Source organism: Cydia pomonella, chromosome 1, assembly GCF_033807575.1.
Source record: "Cydia pomonella isolate Wapato2018A chromosome 1, ilCydPomo1, whole genome shotgun sequence".
In the NCBI taxonomy this organism is placed as follows: domain Eukaryota; kingdom Metazoa; phylum Arthropoda; class Insecta; order Lepidoptera; family Tortricidae; genus Cydia; species Cydia pomonella.
The window spans coordinates 36,592,021-36,613,956 of record NC_084703.1 but is presented as its reverse complement, the minus strand read 5'-3'; the positions used below and the strand labels follow the sequence as shown (position 1 = coordinate 36,613,956).

Below are 21,936 nucleotides of genomic sequence, written 5' to 3'. Positions count from 1 at the left end.
AACACTATATTTTTGTTACTTTTATTTTATAAGTATTATTTGTTTTAAACAAGACATGCCAATTAAAAAGCTGATTCGAGTCTATTAATCTATTAAACGATATGAACCATATATCGTTTATTAATTAGATAACTTATCGCCGTGACGCTATGGTTATCGGTCGTAGGATAGTACTACTTCCACGCCCGCTGGCAAACTCAGACATCCTGACATCCAACCTCTTTGCCATAAAAATATGTTTAATTCAGTTACTTACTTTAATCTGAAAAAAGCACCTCGGAATGAGAGATAATAAGGTATAAACTCATTTGTACACCTTCATTATAAGTTGTCAAATACCTAAAAGCTCGCACAGAAGGTACTTACAATATATTTATAAATCTTTCGTTGGAATTCGCTGAGGTCCATACGCCATCCTGACGCTCACGTTAAGTCGCATCCGTTACGTGCTTACGCCTAGTTGACGGTAGCGCGAACTCCGATGCGACGCGCACTTTTTGATATTTAACAAATTTAACACATATCAGTGAAAGAATAAGGATCAAAGTCAAATGACGTTCTAAAAGTTTTAATCATGTGTCGAAAGATGGCAGTAAATTTACGTGGCTACAAAGTTTTCTTTGACAATACCCCTCTATTTCAATTGTCTTTGGTAGTAATAATGCATACATATCCCTATAGTTGTTCCTCCATAGTTGACGTGGCATGAATCCTTAGCGTGGTCCGTCTAGGCGCTGATGCCGATATGAGTGCGTCACAGTATGGAGTTTCCAACAATGAATACAGAGCTACTTGAGACGAAGTGGTGCTCTACTTACTGGTGACGTGCTTTAAGGCGCACGATTACCGTAAAAGCGTTCTAATGCCTCAACCACGAAACAAACACACGCTCTAAGAATGCACGCTTAATTTCTGAACTAATGAGCCTTATGCGTTTCAGGGTGATTGATTCTATTTAAAAGACATTGTATACCAGAAGTAAGATCTACATTTAATGTAAGATCCTTGAAGAACAACAAAACCAACTAAATTAGACACAAAAGTTCTCTCAACTTATTCACATTACGTACTTTTTGCCCCGTTTCATTTGCCGCCCAATTAATGCCCAGTTAATCAAATGGGTTAACGCTTAGATAAAGACACTAAAATTTAATAGATTTGGACGGGCAAAGTGCTTGCTAATTTAAACATTGCACCAAACCCATACACTATTTATAGTGAAACTGCCTCTGGGTTAAAGCAAAGAGTTATAGATTGTAGAACAGTTGTAAATTCTATGAAAAATCGAGATCGCGAGTTCATAATGGCCCTTGAATGTCATTTTTATTTACCGTGCTCAAAGTTGAGGCATGTTGTCAGCTACTATTAATAACTCTTTGGTTAAACTGAAGTTTCATGTCTAAATAATCAGGCGGTTTGTATATTATAATTTTACTGGTTACCAAATATACAACATTTTTGTTTAACAAGTTTCAAGAATGTATTGGACAAACTGATTTTAACGAATCACATGTACACTCAGCTTTAACCAGCTTATTTCCAATATTTTCCACAAGCATTTTGACGTGACATATAGGAACCATTGCGCAATCACAGTCTGTCAACAAGGACTCTGATCTTTGCGATGCATGATCAGCTACCAGTGCCGTATCACTATTGCTAAAAGACATTGGAGCATGTTTGAATAACTCATGTGTATTTCGTTTCAGGATGCCATGGTGTTTTGATTTACGAGACATCGAATTATATTTAGGCGAGCAGTCATCTGTTAAAGTGTTAGCAGTATCATGAATTATATCTAACCTTGGATTCGATTGTTTTAAGTAAATATGATCTTCTTCGCTGGCGTTTACCCCAGATTCGCATAATTTTGTTTTGCTTTCATGCACCAATTCTGCTTTGTAACAATCGTTAACTACGTGTACTTTTTGTTTATATCGACCGAAATAAATATTACTCTCGACATTTGATTCGCTTCGATTTAGATTATTCATTGGGATTTTGCCTGTTACGTGAATATCCTCTGTAGGATCTTCTACGAAATTCACATTTTTCGGTATGCTCTTTAGTATGTAAGAAACATTTTCGACTACACTTTGTTTTTGTGTGAATGTTTTAAATATATCATTTGTTCTTAACCACTCCGTGTTTGATGGAACTGTTGACTTTGTGCAGACACAACCTAAATCACGATCGCAGCAACAATTTATTGTACAACCAATATTTGCCAAAAATGGTTCGTCAATTTTGTCGTCCTCGTTTACCACGTGGATCAGATTTTTTTCATCCAGCAATTGGTCGTCGATTAAGTTTATATTTTTCTTGGAATCTGTTTCATTAATCTTGTTACCTGATGGCATTACTATAGGCAATACTGTGATGTCTCTTTTTTTACAAGGTGAACTGTTTTTAGTAAGCCCATTGCTTTGCATATCAGGATGAAAATATGACTTATTCTTAGCTTTCTTGGTGAAATCATCGTTATCTTGTTGGTTGACACTAGGTTTAACATCATCACTTTCATAGTTAATGTAATTATCTATAACAAGCTTAGTTTTCATTATGTCTAATGTTTGTACTTCAGAGTACTTACTATATAGTTTTAAAGCATCGCATGACTTGGTTTCAACTGAATGATGAATCAATACTTGTGCTGATTTATTATGCGGCAGCGAAACACCGTTAGTGTAACTAACAAACTTGGATTCAACTACTTGAGTCATTGGCGGGTTTTTTTTTTCAATAGCGTTCGGTATTATCATATTATTGTGATTCTTTAAATCACTAATACTACATTGAGGTTCATGCGTATTATGCGATTTCCGTTTACTAATGGAGTCTAATGTCGTATTATTGCATTTGCATACATTTTTAAGTCGTTGTAAATCATTTTCAATCAAGCAACTTATTTGACTCAAAACACTCGTCACCAAATTTTCATCTCGGCTATATTCAACTGAACTACAAATACATTTAACATGTTCTATTTTAGTCTTCAAATATTCATGCAATAAACTATATGCTCTGTTCCAGCTCCCACCGCTGAATTGGTTATTTCTTCCACATTTACAGGTAACTTTATTCGCACTCTCCAGAATAAGTTTTTTTACCTTGAGTATAGTATCACCCAAAAGATTTTTTTCATCCACGTTTGATATGCAAGAGGATATACAGGCTGAACGCCTAAATTCATCTAATTTACTTTTTAAATGTTCCTCCAACAATTGAAAAGCATTTACTTCCAAATCATTTGAATCGTCTGCCTTGGTTATCGGACAACAAACGCAAGGTTCATCAGGATCTAAGACGTTATTACTATTATTTTGAAATTCTACAGACTTATCTTCATTCAAATTTTCAACTTTGGGCCGCGGATAGACACATTCATTGTGAACATGTAACACATTCAGTGCTTTAATTCGATTAATTGCATATTTTGTTTTACGTATATCTCTATTAGTACCTAACTCGACTAACTTACCGTCAGATTTATCATGACTGTTTCCTCGTTTATCCTCAAATAAATTGCCTCGATGATGTCTTTTATATTTTTTGTTTCTAGGTTTTTTTGCATCCCGTTTCATTAACATATTTACTTTTTCATTGTCAAGTGCAACGCCTAAAAACTGAATGAAATTTTGGCAGCGAGTGTTTGTATTGCCGGGAGGAAACTTTGCAACATCGCCAATCTCTTTAGTGGCATTTTGATTATTTAATGTACTTAAATTTTTACTGTTTGTTGGTTCAACATCCAAAATATGATTATCGTTTTTAATCAACGAACGTTTGCGGATTGCATTTGCAAGTGTAGCTCCCAAACATTGAATACATTTTTCACCGTCTTGACACCGTACTGCAGAACATTCCACAATATTCATTACAGGTAACTTGCTAATTGACGTATCGGTTCTATCGTAAATATCCAAGGTTTCAATCGATTTTTTTTGTATATCTGCTTTAACAGGTATAGATTTAACAGAAGACATGATGGGTACTGGACAATTAGTGTTTGATTTAATAGTTTTTTCATTATCGTCACAATGGTCTAAACGATCATTTAAATTTATAGCAATTAATAATTTCGACTGCTTTTGCTGGCTGGATACAATGGCTTTAGGGCACTCGTCTTCTTTACTGAGAGTTTTATTACTCTCTTTTAGTGATTTAACATTCTTGTCGTGTTGTTGTTTTTTAACACATTTTCCAAAATTGTTTTTACTGTTTTTACATTCAGTTTGATCTGTTTTGCTATGTATTTCTTGTAAAATATTTACAATACTTGAATGAGTAATTTTAAACAAAGAATCTGTATTAATAATGTCTTGAAGATTACAATCTTGTGATTCAACTAAATTGTCTTTCCATTTTGTTAAAACATTTACAAGTCTATCGATAGACGTATTTGATGGTGTTTTGTGTAAGCAAGCGCATTTTTCCGTACATAAAGAGAAACTAGTCTTTTCCCTCTCCTGAAAAGTATTCTCCTTAATATCTAATATGGGTTTCTGCTGTCTTAAATTTGAAACACTTTTATGACTGTGAGGCAATTCCGATTTCATATTAAAGTTCTTATGAGGTTTATTAGAAGTAGATTCTTTTTTACTGTCGCACAAGCACATGTTTACTGCAAATTGTTGGGGCTCTCTAAACAATTTGTTGGGCCTGTTTGCGCACACTTTATGTGGATTAGCTTTGTTCGTACATGATTTAAGTTTTCTTGCAGGTTTACCAGCATTGCCTTTATTTGTTAATATCGACTCGGGCCCTCGATTATTAACGTATTTTCTTCCTATTTTGTCTGTTGGATACAAGTATTTTGGCAGCGTCATTACAGCTCCATTAGCGTTCTGAAAAAAACACTATGGAAGGAGTCAAATAATTAACAAATTGCGTGTACTTACAGACATGATTCGGTCAAGTTATGCGTCAATATATGTGGAAAATAAACTTATTAATACCATTTTATTACTAATGTCGTATGATACCTATAGGTTTGCTTTACGCATATTAGCATCCCCCACCCTTTTTAACCGACTTTAAAAAGGAGGAGGTTATCAATTCGACTGTTTTTTATATGTCTGTTATAAAGTCCCTAATTGGTCCTGTTTTTGTCAAAACCCTGTTTTCTGAACTGTCAGATGATGAAATATACCTAACATATCCAAAGGTAGTATCGTGCATTAGTTTCACGGTATTAATTTGGTTTACAGAAAATATTATTTAAAGGAAAGTAAGCGCCTAATTACCTATATAGTTTTTCGTTTTTGCTAGACCATTTACCGAAAACAATGCTAGTGACTGCTTAGCCGAAGAACATAATAATGACCACGCTGTAGAAATTCGTTACAACCATCGTAAAGGATCATCAACTCTCTACAATAGATCACAAGAAAAAGACAGAGAAAGAGTTGTTTTGAACGTCATTTGAACCCCGAAAATGGTTGTAACGACTAAAGTAAGGACAAAGCATGAAAAATTTTGTACATTGACCCGCCATTTCCTATCTCTATTGAGCGCAGATAATAATATGAATGCCCCGCTCGCACAGCGCCATAGACCGCCAGCGTCATCGGTGGGACAGCAATATAATATGAATGCTCCGCTCGCACAGCGCCATAGACCGCCGGCGTCATCGGTGGGACAGCAATATAATATGAATGCTCCGCTCGCACAGCGCCATAGACCGCCGGCGTCATCGGTAGGACAGCAATATAATATGAATGCTCCGCTCGCACAGCGCCATAGACCGCCGGCGTCATCGGTGGGACAGCAATATAATATGAATGCTCCGCTCGCACGGCGCCATAGATCGCCGGCGTCATCGGTGGGACAGCAATATAATATGAATGCTCCGCTCGCACAGCGCCATAGACCGCCGGCGTCATCGGTGGGACAGCAATATAATATGAATGCTCCGCTCGCACAGCGCCATAGACCGCCGGCGTCATCGGTGGGACAGCAATATAATATAAATGCTCCGCTCGCACAACGCCATAGACCGCCGGCGTCATCGGTGGGACAGCAATATAATATGAATGCTCCGCTCGCACGGCGCCATAGATCGCCGGCGTCATCGGTGGGACAGCAATATAATATGAATGCTCCGCTCGCACAGCGCCATAGACCGCCGGCGTCATCGGTGGGACAGCAATATAATATGAATGCTCCGCTCGCACAGCGCCATAGACCGCCGGCGTCATCGGTGGGACAGCAATATAATATGAATGCTCCGCTCGCACAACGCCATAGACCGCCGGCGTCATCGGTGGGACAGCAATATAATATGAATGCTCCGCTCGCACAGCGCCATAGACCGCCGCCGGCATCATCGGAGGGACAGCAATATAATATGAATGCCCCGCTTGCACAGCGCCATAGACCGCCAGCATCATGGGTGGGATAGCAATATAATATGAACGCCTCGCTCGCACAGCGCCATAGATCGCCGGTATCATCGGTGGGACAATATAATTATGCGCGTGCGATAGAGATAGGAAGAGGCAGGTCAATGTACGAAATTCTTCGTGATAAGCGTCCTTACTTTACTTGTACTACTTGTGTACATGTAATTCGCAAGAAAATTGACCTACACCCATTGTAGGAAACTGCATAGCACTTTACTCGCTGTTTATTTACAAAACAAGCAGAGAGCGTTTCCGAGCAGGTGTGATGATAAAATCTTTATAAATGTGTAGTGCCTCACATACCTACATATATGTATAATTTATAAATAATCATCATATCACTTACTTTTTTCGAAGACCTAATTTGCGTAATTTGAGGCATAGGATTATTTTTACGCTGAACTTGGCTAGAAGCAACAATCACCGTGCCGTTCTTCATCTTGTTCATATGACAATTTGGATGAGGTTGAGCCAGGCAACGGTATAGGGCTATGGACCAAAAATAATACAGGATACTATTAGTCAGATTTCTTAGCTTAGTATGGTCCCAACATTACACTCAACATTTATATACCAAAACAATACCGAACGAGGAAATATGCATAGAATTTAAGATTAACTAATATTAAGACTTAAAAAAATGGAGCATTAACCTGATGAATACTGTGATGTGTTGTCGAGATCACATTCGCATGGAGGACGAGCATCTTTTAGTTCTTGTTGGGCTAGCTTGGCCAACTCTTTCGCTCTCTCTCGAAACATCTTTTCAGCTATCTGATTAGCTAGTTTCTGCGTCTTCATCTCGAGCTCATGCTCTTGCCACCGTAAGCTGTGCCCAGAGTCTCGTGATACTTGCGGCTTTTTCATATCAACGCAACATTCACCCACCCACTGTGGTAAGGCAATATCATCATGTTAGGATTTACAATAAGATTTAAGGAACTACGCTACGACACCAGAGTTGGTAAAAAAAATACGATAAGTATTAACGAACTAAATTATTTATGAGTGCTGAATAACTTTACCTGTGCGTGGCACTTTTCAATGACTGTTGCAATAGCGATGTCAAGTTCAACGAGCAAAAGTCGGGAAAAATAAGCACGAATGTTTTGCTTGACATCAGTATTTTGGTCCCAATTATGCTTGTCTTCGAGACACTTTAAGAGGTGACAAGGCATCTGTGAGCCGATGGTCTCCATTTCTGATTTTAGGCCGTTAAATAAATCCTTAAAGAGTGACGATAGAAGCCGACTTCGTATTGACGTACACGAACACGATCCCTAAGAAAATACAATTCTTTAAATTAATTATGCATGTTAATATTAAATAACAAAAAAATTGGGTTTATTGTTTTTTATTAACAAATGGAAATATACTGCTGCCCCATATTAAAAGTAAATAAAACATACAATACACCACCGCCACATAAACGTACTGAAAAATCCAAATCGATGATTTATATCTTAGAAAAAAATAATTATAAAACAGCTATTTCACTAAATTTTATCACAAAACCTCAGTCTGATACATCATCGTCAAATGGGGTAATACGGGCCATGAGGGGTAACATTAAATAGGGGTAAGGAAATACTAAATCAGGAAGGTCTGAAAACGTACAATACTTAGAAATGAAGGAAAAGTGGAATCATTCCTTATCTCGGGCGAGGGACTTACCCGTTGACAGCGAATATTTCCACCATATCCGAAGAGAGATATGAAATCTCATACCTTGCGGGCGAAAACGCTGGATATATGCATATCGGGTATAAATTATACTTATACCCATATAAAGTCTACGCCTCGTAACTCCCGGCAATTGCCAAGGCAGATGCGATTACTGATAATCACCTGAATGGTATCGCTTGGCGAGCACTTGCACAACGCGGCCAGCGACGGCGTCCGCTTCACCTCTACCGCTTGGTCTACAGGCTCTTTGCAGCGGCATTCCATCATCTTATCTTTTAACTCTGCAATCTTATCTCTCTTACACTTCAATTCTTTCACTAATGCTCCCATACGACCTTCACACTTTGTCTGACAAGCTTCCAAGTCTTCTATCATTTCATTTTTTTCTTGCATGTACTCTTCGATCTAAAAACAAAAAGCTAGGATGTAGGTATTTTTTAATGAAAAGAGAGAGTCTTAAATATTAGATATGACTCATTTTTGCTTATTTTCACTATGATGGCCCTGACACCAGTAATAGGATGTTATAGACAAATCCTGTGAAATAAATATTTATCATCGGTTTTAGTCAGTTTAAGTTTGATTATTCATTGATTTTTGTTAGTTTTAGCATCAATGGCGACATAGTGCCCATGATTGGAGCAAAAAACTGTGTTTTAATTTGTTAATAATATTGAAACCAATTGCAGTATCTATCATTAAGTACATCGAAAACGTAGAGGACCAATAAGATATTCAACTTTTAACATGTAAAGCGATTGAAAATGTACAGGTGTCGGTGAAATATCAAAAATAATCCAAGTTTTCTCTTAGATTTCCCATTAATGGCACCATTCGTTAACATATATAGTATAGTTTAAGTGTGCTAGCTACTTTAAAAAGATCATAGTATTACCAACGTACATAAAAAAACTGGCTGAGTCATAATTTATCATCATTATTGTTTAATTTTTTTTGTCATTGTACTACTTGTCATGACGCAAATAATCTTATCAGAAGATTAGTAACACCTACTCATATCATATCATTAATCATATTTACAGCAGTACTAAGTAAGTAATTTCTATGTATAAAATTAATGTATCCATAGCTAAATAGTTAAATATTTAATGTTCATGAACGTTTTAAAAATAAAACAAATAGCTTAATGCATTACCTTCCGAAATATGGTGAAATTGTGACTCAAAAAGTCAATCAGTCTAGCGTCCTTTTCTCAAAGAACGCTCAGCAACTGGGCCTATACACGAGGGATACGTACTCGTTTCATCAACACCGCCGTACGCATGTCCTCCTCCAGCAAGTCCTCTGACACCTGCGCCACCTGCTTGCGCAGCGCCTCGAGTTCTGCGCGCTGCGCACATTCCGCCTCGTGCGTGAGCACCTTGGCCACCTCCGCCGCGTCCTCCAGCGCACGATGTTTACTACGCTCGTGCTCCTCTTTCCACTATCATACAATATTTGATATAAACCAAATATATGAGTTACAAGAAATAAGTGCTAATCTGTTACTTTCTGATCTTAGAATACCGACTGTATATTTTTCAGAGATAAGAACTTAAGCTATACTTTTTAATGTAAACAATTTCTGATGGATAGGAGACATATTCAATAAATCCAACACATATATATAAAAATTAGTCCACCAACAAAATATGACGATCCATCGACTAAGTAAAATCGAACCTTAATCAAATTGCAAGTAAAAGAAAATGAGCTAAGTAAAAATCAGGCCGCGTAGCCAACGCGTCAATCGTTAACGCTCCATAGCGTCATCTATCTTTATCACTCTTCCAAATTAGTGCGACAGTGACAGTTGCGTTTCGTTCGCTACGGAGCGTTAACGATTGGCACGTTGGCTACGCGGGCAGTACCGCTAGGTTTCTGTCGAGCTGAGAACATTTGCACTGCTGCTCCGTGAGTTGCGCGTTGACGCGTGCGGCGTTCTCGGCCAGCTGGACCCGTGTGCATGCCCGCGAGCACATCTCCTACACACAACGTTTGTGAAAAAAAAATTAATATTTAGATTTAAGCCACTAGATGGCAGACCCTAAAACACACATGGAAGCATGAGTGAATTTTTGGGGACAGCACCTGCTTATAAACGTAAAGCATGCGAGTTTGAAATATGTTACCAGGAGACAGGACCTCTACCGTGCAGGATACCTATTTACAGAATCTGCAAACATCGCCAATGAAGGAAAATAATATCCCACCAAAAATATTTCACGTATAATTGGCGGCCAAGACTAACTATATACATTAGCGTTTGCGTCAAATCAGATAGTTCTGAATGTTGCTGACCCAATGAATAATCCCAGTTTGTGACCTCGAACACCGAACAAAACTTTGGACAAAAATCTAAAAAAACCGCGAAAATTGCTGATTTTTAGATATGGGCGATTATAACCCTTAATTCTTTATATTTATCGGAAGTATAACCCTTCAGTTTATGTGACTGCTACATAATGAAGTGAATTTCATTAATGGATCACACCAGTGTTATAATGCATAATTATGTACAGTTACATACATTGCTTTATCATCCATATTCATAAGCTCTCTACGGCAGGGATCGGAACCGGTTTTTTGCAAAAACATCGAAATAACCATATATTTCGGTTTATTTTATACTCAAAATGTAGGACTCAGTTGTGTTTTTAGATAACGACTTCGTATTATTAGATTGCCCGATTAGGAATGAAGTAATTAACAAAGAACGAAAAAATACCGTTTTCGTTCCCATACAAAAAATACCGGTTTCCGATCCCTGCTCTACGTTATGCTTAGGAACTGCATGTTACAGCCGGCAATGGGGCATCGTTGCTCTCTCGCAGATCTCGCATCTCCGAAATATCTTTATCGCTAATTTTACACGTTGTTAGTTTATTAACAACAAAACAACTAAGTTTATACTTACAATCGAATTAAAAGATAAACTAAACGTCAAATGGCGGTAAATGAATGCATATAGGTATGTCACGCATCCGTAGTTTTATACTAATTCAGAGTCACGTTAGAGTCTGGAGCCCACTGCCATATCGTTAGATATCAAGTATCTTGCGAGATTAAATATTTGTCAAAATTTCTTGCATTGGCTCTTTATCAGATATGTTTTAAATTGGAATACCTAATAAAATACCTAAACATTACGATCCAACCACAGAAATAGGTGTCTTAATATAGGCCATTGGCTGTCGAGTTGCGGAAAAGGCCCTGAAAAACTAACTAACTAACTATAGGCCATTGGCTCATCGTTTCTGAACATATTCTAGGGATGTTATGATAAGGATATAGGCAAACTTAATTTCTTACCATATGTGTCAGACTGTCCGACGGACTCACAGGACTTCCAAGTTAAGACATATAGATCTTTGTTGAGACCTGTTAACTTTTTTACAGTAAAAGCTTATGAGTCTTGGCCGCCAATTTTGCATGACACGTTTTTAGGGGATGAAGGGTGAAAGTTACACTTTTCTTAATTTTTCTGATCTTTGTATATAAATCCTAGGCTTCATACCAAATATTAGCTCTCTAGGACATCGGAAACTACCCTAGCTTCACTAGTTCTGTATGACGAAGAATGAGGGGTTGAAAAATAGACGAAATGGTTCGAGAAAAGGCAGGTAGTGCCCTGCCTTTTTTTGTCTTGGTGCTCACCACCGCTACCACCACGACTACCGGATGAAACATATCATTTATAGCATCTAATAGAATAAAGATGAAGAAACGATTGTATCTCAAATCCTTTAAGCAAGCACCCCACCTTCTCAAGCTGCTTCAATTTTTCTTGCTCCGTCTCCGCTACTGAGCTTTTCTTCTTTAACACGTCCACCAGCGGCACACACGCCTGCTTGTATTTGTTCCTCTCATCCAAAAATCTTGCCATCTGGTATTTTTACATAAGTATTTCATTACGTGATTGTCTGACTACATGTATATTCGTATTTGAACACGGATTAAGACATGTAATATGGACTATGACAGATAGTCTCATTTTTGCTTAGGCAGCCATATGAATAACATACTTCGTGCCTGGTCACAGTGATCATAAATATCATAATACATATAAAATCCCTAGGGGATTTCATAGTGAATCAATTATTTAAAAAAAGTTGTATTTAATATAATCTCATAGAACTTTCAAGTGTAATAAACATACGTAAAGTTGGTTAAATTGCAAAGTGAATTCGGAAACGTTTTTTGTTAATTAAAAAAAGGTACCAAGATTAAGGTCTGTTTATATTTTTCCTGTATAATTTATAGTTATGTTAATATTATGTAAAAAATCATAATATTTCTTCGGTAAACTTCGGAGATAGGGGGAGGGGGGGGATTTCCTTTCATTTCAATTTCCGTTTTTACTTTTCACTTCCGTTTTCATTATGAAAATAAGGAAAAAAATTTTTAAAATGTACAATCTGCGCTCTTTCAAATGACATCCCACTTAACCTAGTCACTAGTCTTTGAAATTTTGCCCCCTCTTCATAATGGGCATTTTTCAAAGGAAAAAATAATTATACTTTCAATATATCCGGATTAGCGTTATTCATAACTATTCCAAATTTCAAATCATTAGCCTAAGTGGTTCTCGAGATATTTAGCGATGTGACAGACAGACGTACAGTCAGAGTCGCACCATAAGAGTTCCTTTTGTACCTTTTTGGTACGGAACCCTAAAAAGAATGCACAATACATTACGAATCGCATTGCATGTACAGTCAGCGTCAAATACTTTGTAGCAACCAAAGTAGTCAAATAGTTCGGTACACCATATATTTAGTATGGTGTACGGAACTATTTGGCCACTTTGACTGCTACAGAGTATTTGACGCTGACTGTACAATACGAATGTTGACTGTATTTAATAGTTATTTGTACAACAAGAGAGCAAAGTTTGATATTTTTTCGAGTGCTTGTTTTGAGTCCCGTGCAAGCGAAAGATTCTATAATAGATTCACGAGCGTAGCGAGTAGCCATATTGACATCTTTTCCGTAATTATTTTATTTGACATTGTATAATTATTTCCCAATAGTTATTAGACATTGTGATGAATTTATATTGCTATTGATATTTGATGATTTTTTCTGTCTTGACATTGTATATAATAAATAGTTGACGATCATAATATAAATTCATATAGATTAGCTTGAAATGAATATTATGAAAGAAATAAATCTAAATCGAAATCTAAATCTAATGTTCTGGTGATTTATTTTATGCATGGTGTGAAATAATTTATTTTTCACGACAGCAGCTCAAACAAGGGTAATTTGCTGCTTAAAACAGTGAGCAAAATCGCATTTTGCTCACCGAGTGAGACAATAGTTATTTGTACAACAAGAGAGCAAAGTTTGATATTTCTTCGAGTGCTTGTTTTGAGTCCCGTGCAAGCGAAAGATTCTATAATAGATTCACGAGCGTAGCGAGTGAGTCTAATTTAGAATCTTGAGCGTAGTAAGGGACTCAAAAGCGCACGAGATGTAAATAACTTTGATCTCGTGTAGTACACAAAAATTTTCACGTCAGTCAGCCGTCAAAAAATACACCCTGAAAAAATGTAATCCAGACGGACGGATCACTATTTCACTCATGTTTTCTGAAGGTATTCAAGACTGAACTGAACTGAACTGAAGACAGTTCAATCGACAACTTTTTTTTTGTAAAAAAAGAACTTTGTAAGATCCGGTCCGAATTGCGGATACTACTATTTGTCAACTATAGTAGAGATCGTTAAAAGTAGTTAAGTAGAATTATTTACTGCGTAACAATTGCGTAAATTTGTGTAAGTTCATTGTGTTGATTGTATAACGTAAAATATGGTGTTTTTATTAAATTTTAAACTTTTATTTCATTAATAAATTTCGTTTTGTTTTATTGCGGTATTTAAAGTTAATTGTTAGAATACCTTCAGAAAACATGTGTGAAATAGTGATCCGTCCGTCTGGATTACATTTTTTCAGTTTGTAATTTGTGATGGCTGACTGACGTGAAAAATTTTGTGTACTACACGAGATCAAAGTTATTTACATCTCGTGCGCTTTTGAGTCCCTTACTACGCTCAAGATTCTAAAATAGACTCACTCGCTACGCTCGTGAATCTATTATAGAATCTTTCGCTTGCACGGGACTCAAAACAAGCACTCGAAGAAATATCAAACTTTGCTCTCTTGTTGTACAAATAACTTTTGTCTCACTCGGTGAGCAAAATGCGATTTTGCTCACTGTTTTAAGCAGCAAATTACCCTTGTTTGAGCTGCTGTCGTGAAAAATAAATTATTTCACACCATGCATAAAATAAATCACCAGAACATTAGATTTAGATTTCGATTTAGATTTATTTCTTTCATAATATTCATTTCAAGCTAATCTATATGAATTTATATTATGTTCGTCAACTATTTATTATATACAATGTCAAGACAGAAAAAATCATCAAATATCTAAACAAATATCGAAATAATTATACAATGTCAAATAAAATAATTACGGAAAAGATGTCAATATGGCTACTTATACCTAGTATCTCGCAATGATCGTCATATTAAAGTACAAGACATTACAATATAAGAATAAAATAACAACTATCATATATTAAAATCAATTCATAATATAACATGTCATTTCCATGTATTCTTTTACAGAATATAATGGATTATCCAATCAAAAAGATCTCAATTGGCGTTCAAATGCTTCGTCAGATGGTTTGGTTCGCAATTTTGCAGGTAGATGCTCATAATACGTCGGCCCTACAAAATATATTAATATACATTAATAGAAGCACATAGACAGAAGTTATTTTTAGACACAATTTCTATTTTATAAATTGTATAGAACTCAGTATAAAGAGAAGGTAAGTTGACCGTGACGTCATTTGCTAGTATTTCATGTAAATTCCATATTTAGTGGCAAATTGTTTTGACAGTTCGAAGAAAGAAACTGATTTGACTAGTAGTCAAATACCATATTCACGTTATGAGGCAGTGTTCCTCTGTACGTACCCGAAAGGACCCATAATGTCACGAAACCAAGATGATTGTATATGAATAAATCGAAGGCGTTTGTAATGATGTTTTCTGAAAAAGCTACGTATTTATATGATTTGATATACACATATATTTTATATTTTAATCAAATTTATATAAAGAAAAGTAGCTACTGTATATAATTGCTAGATTTCTATAGTAATCTAAATTGTATTTTTTCTTATTTAATGCATGTGTTAATTATAAGATGGGTCCCGCCGAGTTTCTTGCCGGTCTATATTGGGATACCCTCCTCTAATTGAGGCGGGATTTCAATCTACTCGAGTCAGAGGTGTAGGGTTAGAGCCGGTGGAGTTTTATTTGACGTTCATAAGCGCATTGTAATATGCCTACTTGAATAATAAACTATCTTTATCTTATCTTTAATTAAGTGGGTGAAGTATTGTGAGCGTCAGGATGACAAGACCACGATAGCTATTTCTAATGAGAGTTACTTCAAGTTTTAGTACCTTGTTTGTACTATTTGTTACCTGAAATTAAAAAAAAGATACTATTAGGTACCTGACATCAAAAAATTTGTACCTCGCTAAAAATGGAGAAATATTGAAAATAAAGTGGTCAGCTATTCTGACGTCATGTTGACAGGATGAAGTATTAGGTATATGGAATACAAAAATGTTTGCGACTTACCACAATGCTGGAAAACAAACAAAAACGGGCGGAGAACCGCAGAGGATAAATGGATCTTGCAGATGTTTTAAAATAATTCTATGATTGCGTTTTGGGCAAATAAAATTTATGAAAAAAGGTTTTAAGATACCTCTGGGTACAAGCAGAAGGAGTTTGAATGAACATGTTTTGAAATAATGCTATCGTGGGTGAGAGAAAACAAAAACCAAGATTGCAATAATATATTTTTTCCGATGCAGTTTCTTTTTGGGCAGCTAATTACTCGACTTGGGCTTGGTCTACGGCAGATAATGGAGTGCTCGTGCGAACCGAGAATTACCCAGTTAAGGTATATGTTTCGGGATGCTCCTCGAAGCAGTGGTTCGACCATTGGCAACTTGTTCACTGGACGGCCATATGTCCACTGGAATGGTTAAAATTGATGAAAAGGCATTGTCGCCTTCCGCTAACATAATGTATATTTAGCATAACGCTACTTGGATCCCGCATGTGAATAATGACCCTAAATACCAAAGTCTGCACTATAATAAAACTACTGAATGAACAGTCGAAATCCAATCCAATTCAAAATGTTTGGGTGTGGATGAAGCTCAAATTACGAGGAAAGAATCCTTTTTAAAAATAAAGCATGAATATGTAATTACAATACTCTTATACTTTAGTATTTGACACGATAAATGATATCTCTTTATTTTTGTTGATCATGCTCTTCTCGCACATATTGTATACTATAAAACCTGTTGGAATACAATAACCCAGTGGGGAGCAAAGTAGGCACATTTTACGGTACCTAATAGATTATTTTGTCACAACCTCATTAAACCATGATTAACATTTAATATTACAGTAATACATAGTAATTTTTATATTATGTTTAGTCAGCTCTAGTTCATTAACTATGTACATTAACTTTAGATTAAATTTAGATCTATGATAAGTAAGATATGATAGGTGTTACTATCTACCAACTTTATACGCCCGTAGCAGGAAACGGTTGAGACATCTAATTATAAAAAAACCGGCCAAGTGCATGTCGGACCACGCGTCACGCATCTTCGCGGCACTTACATAGTTATGCAGTATGTAGGTATGAAGGTTCATACAATACAAAAATAAGTTCAAAAATTGATCGCTTAGTTAGTTATATGGCCACAGCTGCTATGACAGACAGACAGACAGACAGACAGACATATGGACGGACGGACGAACAGAGTCACACCATAAGGGTTCCTTTTGTACCTTTTTGGTACAGAACCCTAAAAATATACACCTAAACCTTCCCCACGCTCTGGCTTATCGTTTCGAGTTCCAAGACGTCGAACTCGACACACAATTCTGTTTCATGTTCGCTTCCACTCCACTATCTATGGTTCTAACGCCATGTTATCACGGATGCCTCGCTTGCATAACACCGAATTTTGCTCTGCTGATCCTTTTGTGGGATCTAAATATAAATAAAAAATATACTTATATAGCTTTTGCCCAGAGACAACGAAAATTTATATAAAATCCGTCTAATTTATTCCAAACAAACAATTTATTTTGATAAAAATTATTTTACAGTATTTTATTGTTCAGTTGAGTGCTAATTTATTATATTTGCTATTTTTGGAAAAAACTTAACTTTGGAGATAACTTCTTTAAGCTATGTATTCCTGGGTGCTAGGGAAATGCAATTAGCTACAGGGTTTTTTAAGGAAGGTACTTTTCTAAATTCTAATTAAAACTTCAGTTCGAATAATATGTTAAGGTGTTTATTTGGATCTATTTTGTGAAATTTTTGTAGGTGTTGGATTTGTAACTAATGCAAATATTATGGTCTTGTACCAAAAGTACATTAAACTAGAGTTGTTAGGTACATATTTTACGAACGGTATGTACTATTAAGGTTTCGAGCAATTGTGTGTAAAGCCTGACAACAGTTTATTTGACCCTCGCCATTTTGTGGATTTTCAATAGTACTCATTTATTTTACTGGCAACAATTACTCTTTGACAACGAACGTTGGATGTCATCGAATGTCACCGATGTAAACAAACAGAAAGTATCTACGAATATATTCAAATATAAACGGTTTTATTACAAAAACGCCAAAAACAAACCAAAGGTGCGAAAAAAATTGTAGCGAATGCAATCAAATACACCTTAAATAAAGCTTAAAAAAGACGAAGGATTACATAGCATTCCAATAAACAATGTTTAAAAGTTGGTTGTTGACATGACCGGTATTGACATTTTATAATGCGGTTGTATTGAACTGATTAGTTGTTTGGTTTCAATTTTAATATTTCTTATAATAATTCATTTAAGGTTTATGTAGATCGACGATAAAAAATATTTCTAAAAATAATAAGATGGTCTTGACTTTGCCACCTGTACAAAACAAAGCCCCACATAAAAAGATAATTCAAATAGACGACTTCAATAAATGTGCCATAAAGCATAAAATTCATGAATTTTATGCCGTGCGAAAACAAGTACCGAGTATCAAAACTCTGGTCACTGCTTTGAAAAAAGACATTGGATTTACAGGCAGCAGAGAGTACTTACTAAAACTGATGCACAGTATGGGATTCAAATATAAAAAATGCAAAAACCCACGGTCAATATTGATGGAGCGTTCCGATATTGTGGTTTGGCGTGAATGATATTTGGATCAAATACAAGAAGTAAGGGATAAAAATATGCCTATAGTTTATTTGGACGAGATCTACAATCATACTTCTCTGAACCACGCTAAATTTTGGCAGAGCGAAAATGAACCTGGAGTATCGAAAGCCGTTTCAACAGGGAAACGACATATTATTGTTCATGCTAGTGGACCATCCGGATTTGTTCCTAATGCACTTCTGGTATAAAAAAAAAAAGCAGATTGACATGATTCGATAAAAAAAATATTTAAGAAATGGGTTACGCAGAAATTAATTACCAATCTAAGTGCACCCACATGTACATATAGTTATGGATAATGCCCGATACCATTCCTTTCGCATTACTAAACCACCAACATCTGGCGACAGAAAGCATGTCATGGCAGAGTGGCTGCGTTCGAATAAAATTTCATTTCCACGAAATGCATCAGACTTCGTGAGATTCAAAAAACGAAGAATGTATATTGAATATTTAGAATCAGATTTTGACGAATAGGTAAATTGAAGGAACCGAATTCTCTGTAAGCAATGTTTTGACATTATACGAGTATCAACATGAAGCCAATGCCCACTATCCCGACTATACATGACGTACGCACATTATTGCCATACGTAAGCTATTTGCAGCAGCGACACTATCTCAGGGTTAAATAAACTGCTTTAGTATTGCAAATTCTCATTGTTTTTACATTTTTTGTAATTTTTAATTGTTACATAATGCAGGTTAATGGATGATTATAAATGTGATAATCATAGTATTGAAAGAATTCAAAAGAAGCTCATAAAACATTTAAACTATACAACCTTGGGTCAACTCAACCGCTTAACCTGGATAAACTGGTGTCACTCGAAAGCCGGCGGCTCAAGCATTTTTGTATAAAGTATTAAGAAATTTAATTGATTCCTCTTATTTGTTAAGTAGACTTAGCTTTAAAACTCCCCTCTTAAACACACGACAAAGCAATAAGTTATTACTAAAACGAAATACAAATCAAACTCCTTTTTGATGAGAGCATGCCGATGTAACAATGATATTTATTCAAAAATTTACATTTACATACTCATATACACCGTGTTTTTATTGAATTCCGTTAACTCCGAGCTATAAGTAAGTACTTTAATTTACATTTAATTTCATTTCCAACATCGATCGTCCGAGCTAGTACTTATGTTTAGAATCAAATGTATACACTCGTACTAAACATTAATCAATATAGGCCCTAAGTAAGGCAAGTGTATACGCTGTTAAGGGCCTTATAAGTTAAAAATAAATTATTGATTATCTCCGAAATGGAGTTGATTAGAATACCGTCGCTTTGAGAAAGTTACTTAATTTAAGCTCAGGAATGCACCCTTGAAATTAACGGAAAAAAAAACACGGTGTATAATGACTCCTGTATAATGAGTATAATGACTGACTAAATTTAAACGTTATTTTTGGTTTCAAATGAACAAACGAATTAAAGACACTGTAACTTAACGCTTCAATTGCCTATTTATTGTATACAAATAGTTATATATTCATTAATTTCGACTGCTGTTGTTAATTTTAAGTTTAGTTATCCCGTAATTTGTATTTCTTTAATGAGCTACTAAGTGGTGGCCACTCGGCCACTGTATTGCTTTATGAATTATGTATAGATACTAGCTATAAGAAACATGTACCGTTTGTGCCCAAATAAACATTAAAACAATACTGTCAGTAGCCTCCTTTTATGTAAGCATGTCTTAGTTATATTTACGGCTGTTGTTATCCTGTATACCAATATAATGAAAAAATAAAAAATATGACTGCATGAAAATCTGTTCAGTAGTTTTGAGTTTATTACGAACATCCAGACATACAGACGCGGTGGGGGACTTTGTTTTATAAGGTGTAGTGATTTTATTGAACAGGGATTGATACATAAGTAAATATGAACGGCTACCTGTGAGCCTTCTGAATTTAAAGGAGTTGACGATAAGCAAGAAGTGCGTACCGATGAGCCAGTTTATTTTTGTGAGAGAGTGTTTTCTCTAAGGAAAAGCTTTTACAGCAAGGCGATATTCTTCACTCAGTAAACAAGAGTGTAACATCTTCGCTTTAGCTCAAGTGTCTGTAAACCAACCTGTCTTTCATACTCCTCCTCTTTCTCCTTGGCGGCCCGCAGCCGGCGCTGGTAGCACGCGTCGAGGTCCCGCCAGGCCATCTCGGCGCGCTCCAGCTGCTCGGCGCGCTGCGTCTCACGGCGCGCGAACTGCCCGGCGCGCTTGCGCAGCTCTTGCGTATCCGCCTCCATGCTTGTCAGCCGCTCCATGCACTTTTTGTCCAGGCAACATGGCTAGACATCGTGCGATTTCAAATTTAATTACGAACGCCAAAGCACTTACGGAGCAATACCTAACACTTTTATTTAGTTTTTAAAAATATAAAGGTAAATAACAGTACTCTACGATCACTTGATGGTGGTTTTATTCAATTTAATTAATATCAAAAGAAATAGGAAAATGGGTAAACAAGACCATTTTTCTTTATTACTTCAGTAATCACGCATTTTTTAAGGAAGGAACATAGGTAGTGTACTGTAAACAATAAGAACTCGTATTAATTTAATTTATAATCTTAGTTAAAACAACAGGCTATTTAGATTTTTTTTTACATACACCGTCGGCTCGACTAACCCACCAACCACGCATTCCTGAGGTCATAAGGAGCAAAAAAATGTTATATAACTTTTGAACAAAGTCGCCAATTTTTTTTTGTGTGATCGTGTTTTCTGGTCACGACACGTTATTTCTTTTTACATCTAGGCGAAAAAAGATAAGTACATTACAACGAATAAGTAAAGTCTTTATTTATTCATTTACATATACAGCGAGTTTGCTTTAAAACTTTAATGTCAGTCAGTAGGTATACTTAGTGTTGGTAGGAACTCGAGTTTTATTGAGTATAAATTGACGAACTCGAGTCTCCGAATAAAGACTCAGTCAACAATTTTATAGGTTTTACCTAAACATCAGTAAAGAAAATAGGCGTTATTGTATGATTTATGTTATGTATATCTATGAATTTTACATAAAGACAAGGCATTTCGAAGTTATTTGTAAAAAGAAGTTCTCCGAAAAGGACTCAAGTCTCTACAAAAGACTTGAGTCTCTAATAAGTTGAAAAGAACCCGAGTGTCGTCTTAATTATAAGAGTCTGAAAAACTGAGTCGAGTCTTAAAGCAGAGGACTCAAAGAACTCGAGTCTTAACCAACACTAGGTTATACTGTCTAAGCCATGTTACATAGTGGCAGCGTCGGAGCCGAACAGCCGTTTTTCACTGAGTCTATGACAGAAACAAATTTTCACAACAATAGGGACTTTTTGGTATTACTGCAATGTTCTGCCGCCGGAGTGTAGCACTAGCACCTTTCCAGCAGCAGCCGCTTTTGTAAACCATAGAGTAACTTATACATACTGTGCGGTTTTTTTATAAAGGCCCTACCGGGAAACGCAAAATTTAGTTATCTGCCTCTTCATCGCTCGAATATGCAAG

The 21,936-nt window shown here is 36.1% G+C and overlaps 1 protein-coding gene across 1 annotated transcript in view; it reads right to left on the bottom strand.

Moving 5' to 3' along the window:
• LOC133530110 (uncharacterized) overlaps positions 1 to 21,936 on the bottom strand; it is a 63,161-nt gene that overhangs the window by 28,028 nt on the left and 13,197 nt on the right. The window contains exons 6-14 of the mRNA XM_061867947.1: positions 20,524 to 20,736; positions 11,854 to 11,976; positions 9,962 to 10,075; positions 9,349 to 9,534; positions 8,253 to 8,495; positions 7,430 to 7,684; positions 7,058 to 7,295; positions 6,751 to 6,893; positions 1,474 to 4,847 (exon numbers count right to left, since the gene is read on the bottom strand). Of these exons, the coding sequence (XP_061723931.1) occupies positions 1,474 to 4,847; positions 6,751 to 6,893; positions 7,058 to 7,295; positions 7,430 to 7,684; positions 8,253 to 8,495; positions 9,349 to 9,534; positions 9,962 to 10,075; positions 11,854 to 11,976; positions 20,524 to 20,736 (4,889 nt within the window). The remainder of the gene's footprint in view (positions 1 to 1,473; positions 4,848 to 6,750; positions 6,894 to 7,057; positions 7,296 to 7,429; positions 7,685 to 8,252; positions 8,496 to 9,348; positions 9,535 to 9,961; positions 10,076 to 11,853; positions 11,977 to 20,523; positions 20,737 to 21,936) is intronic.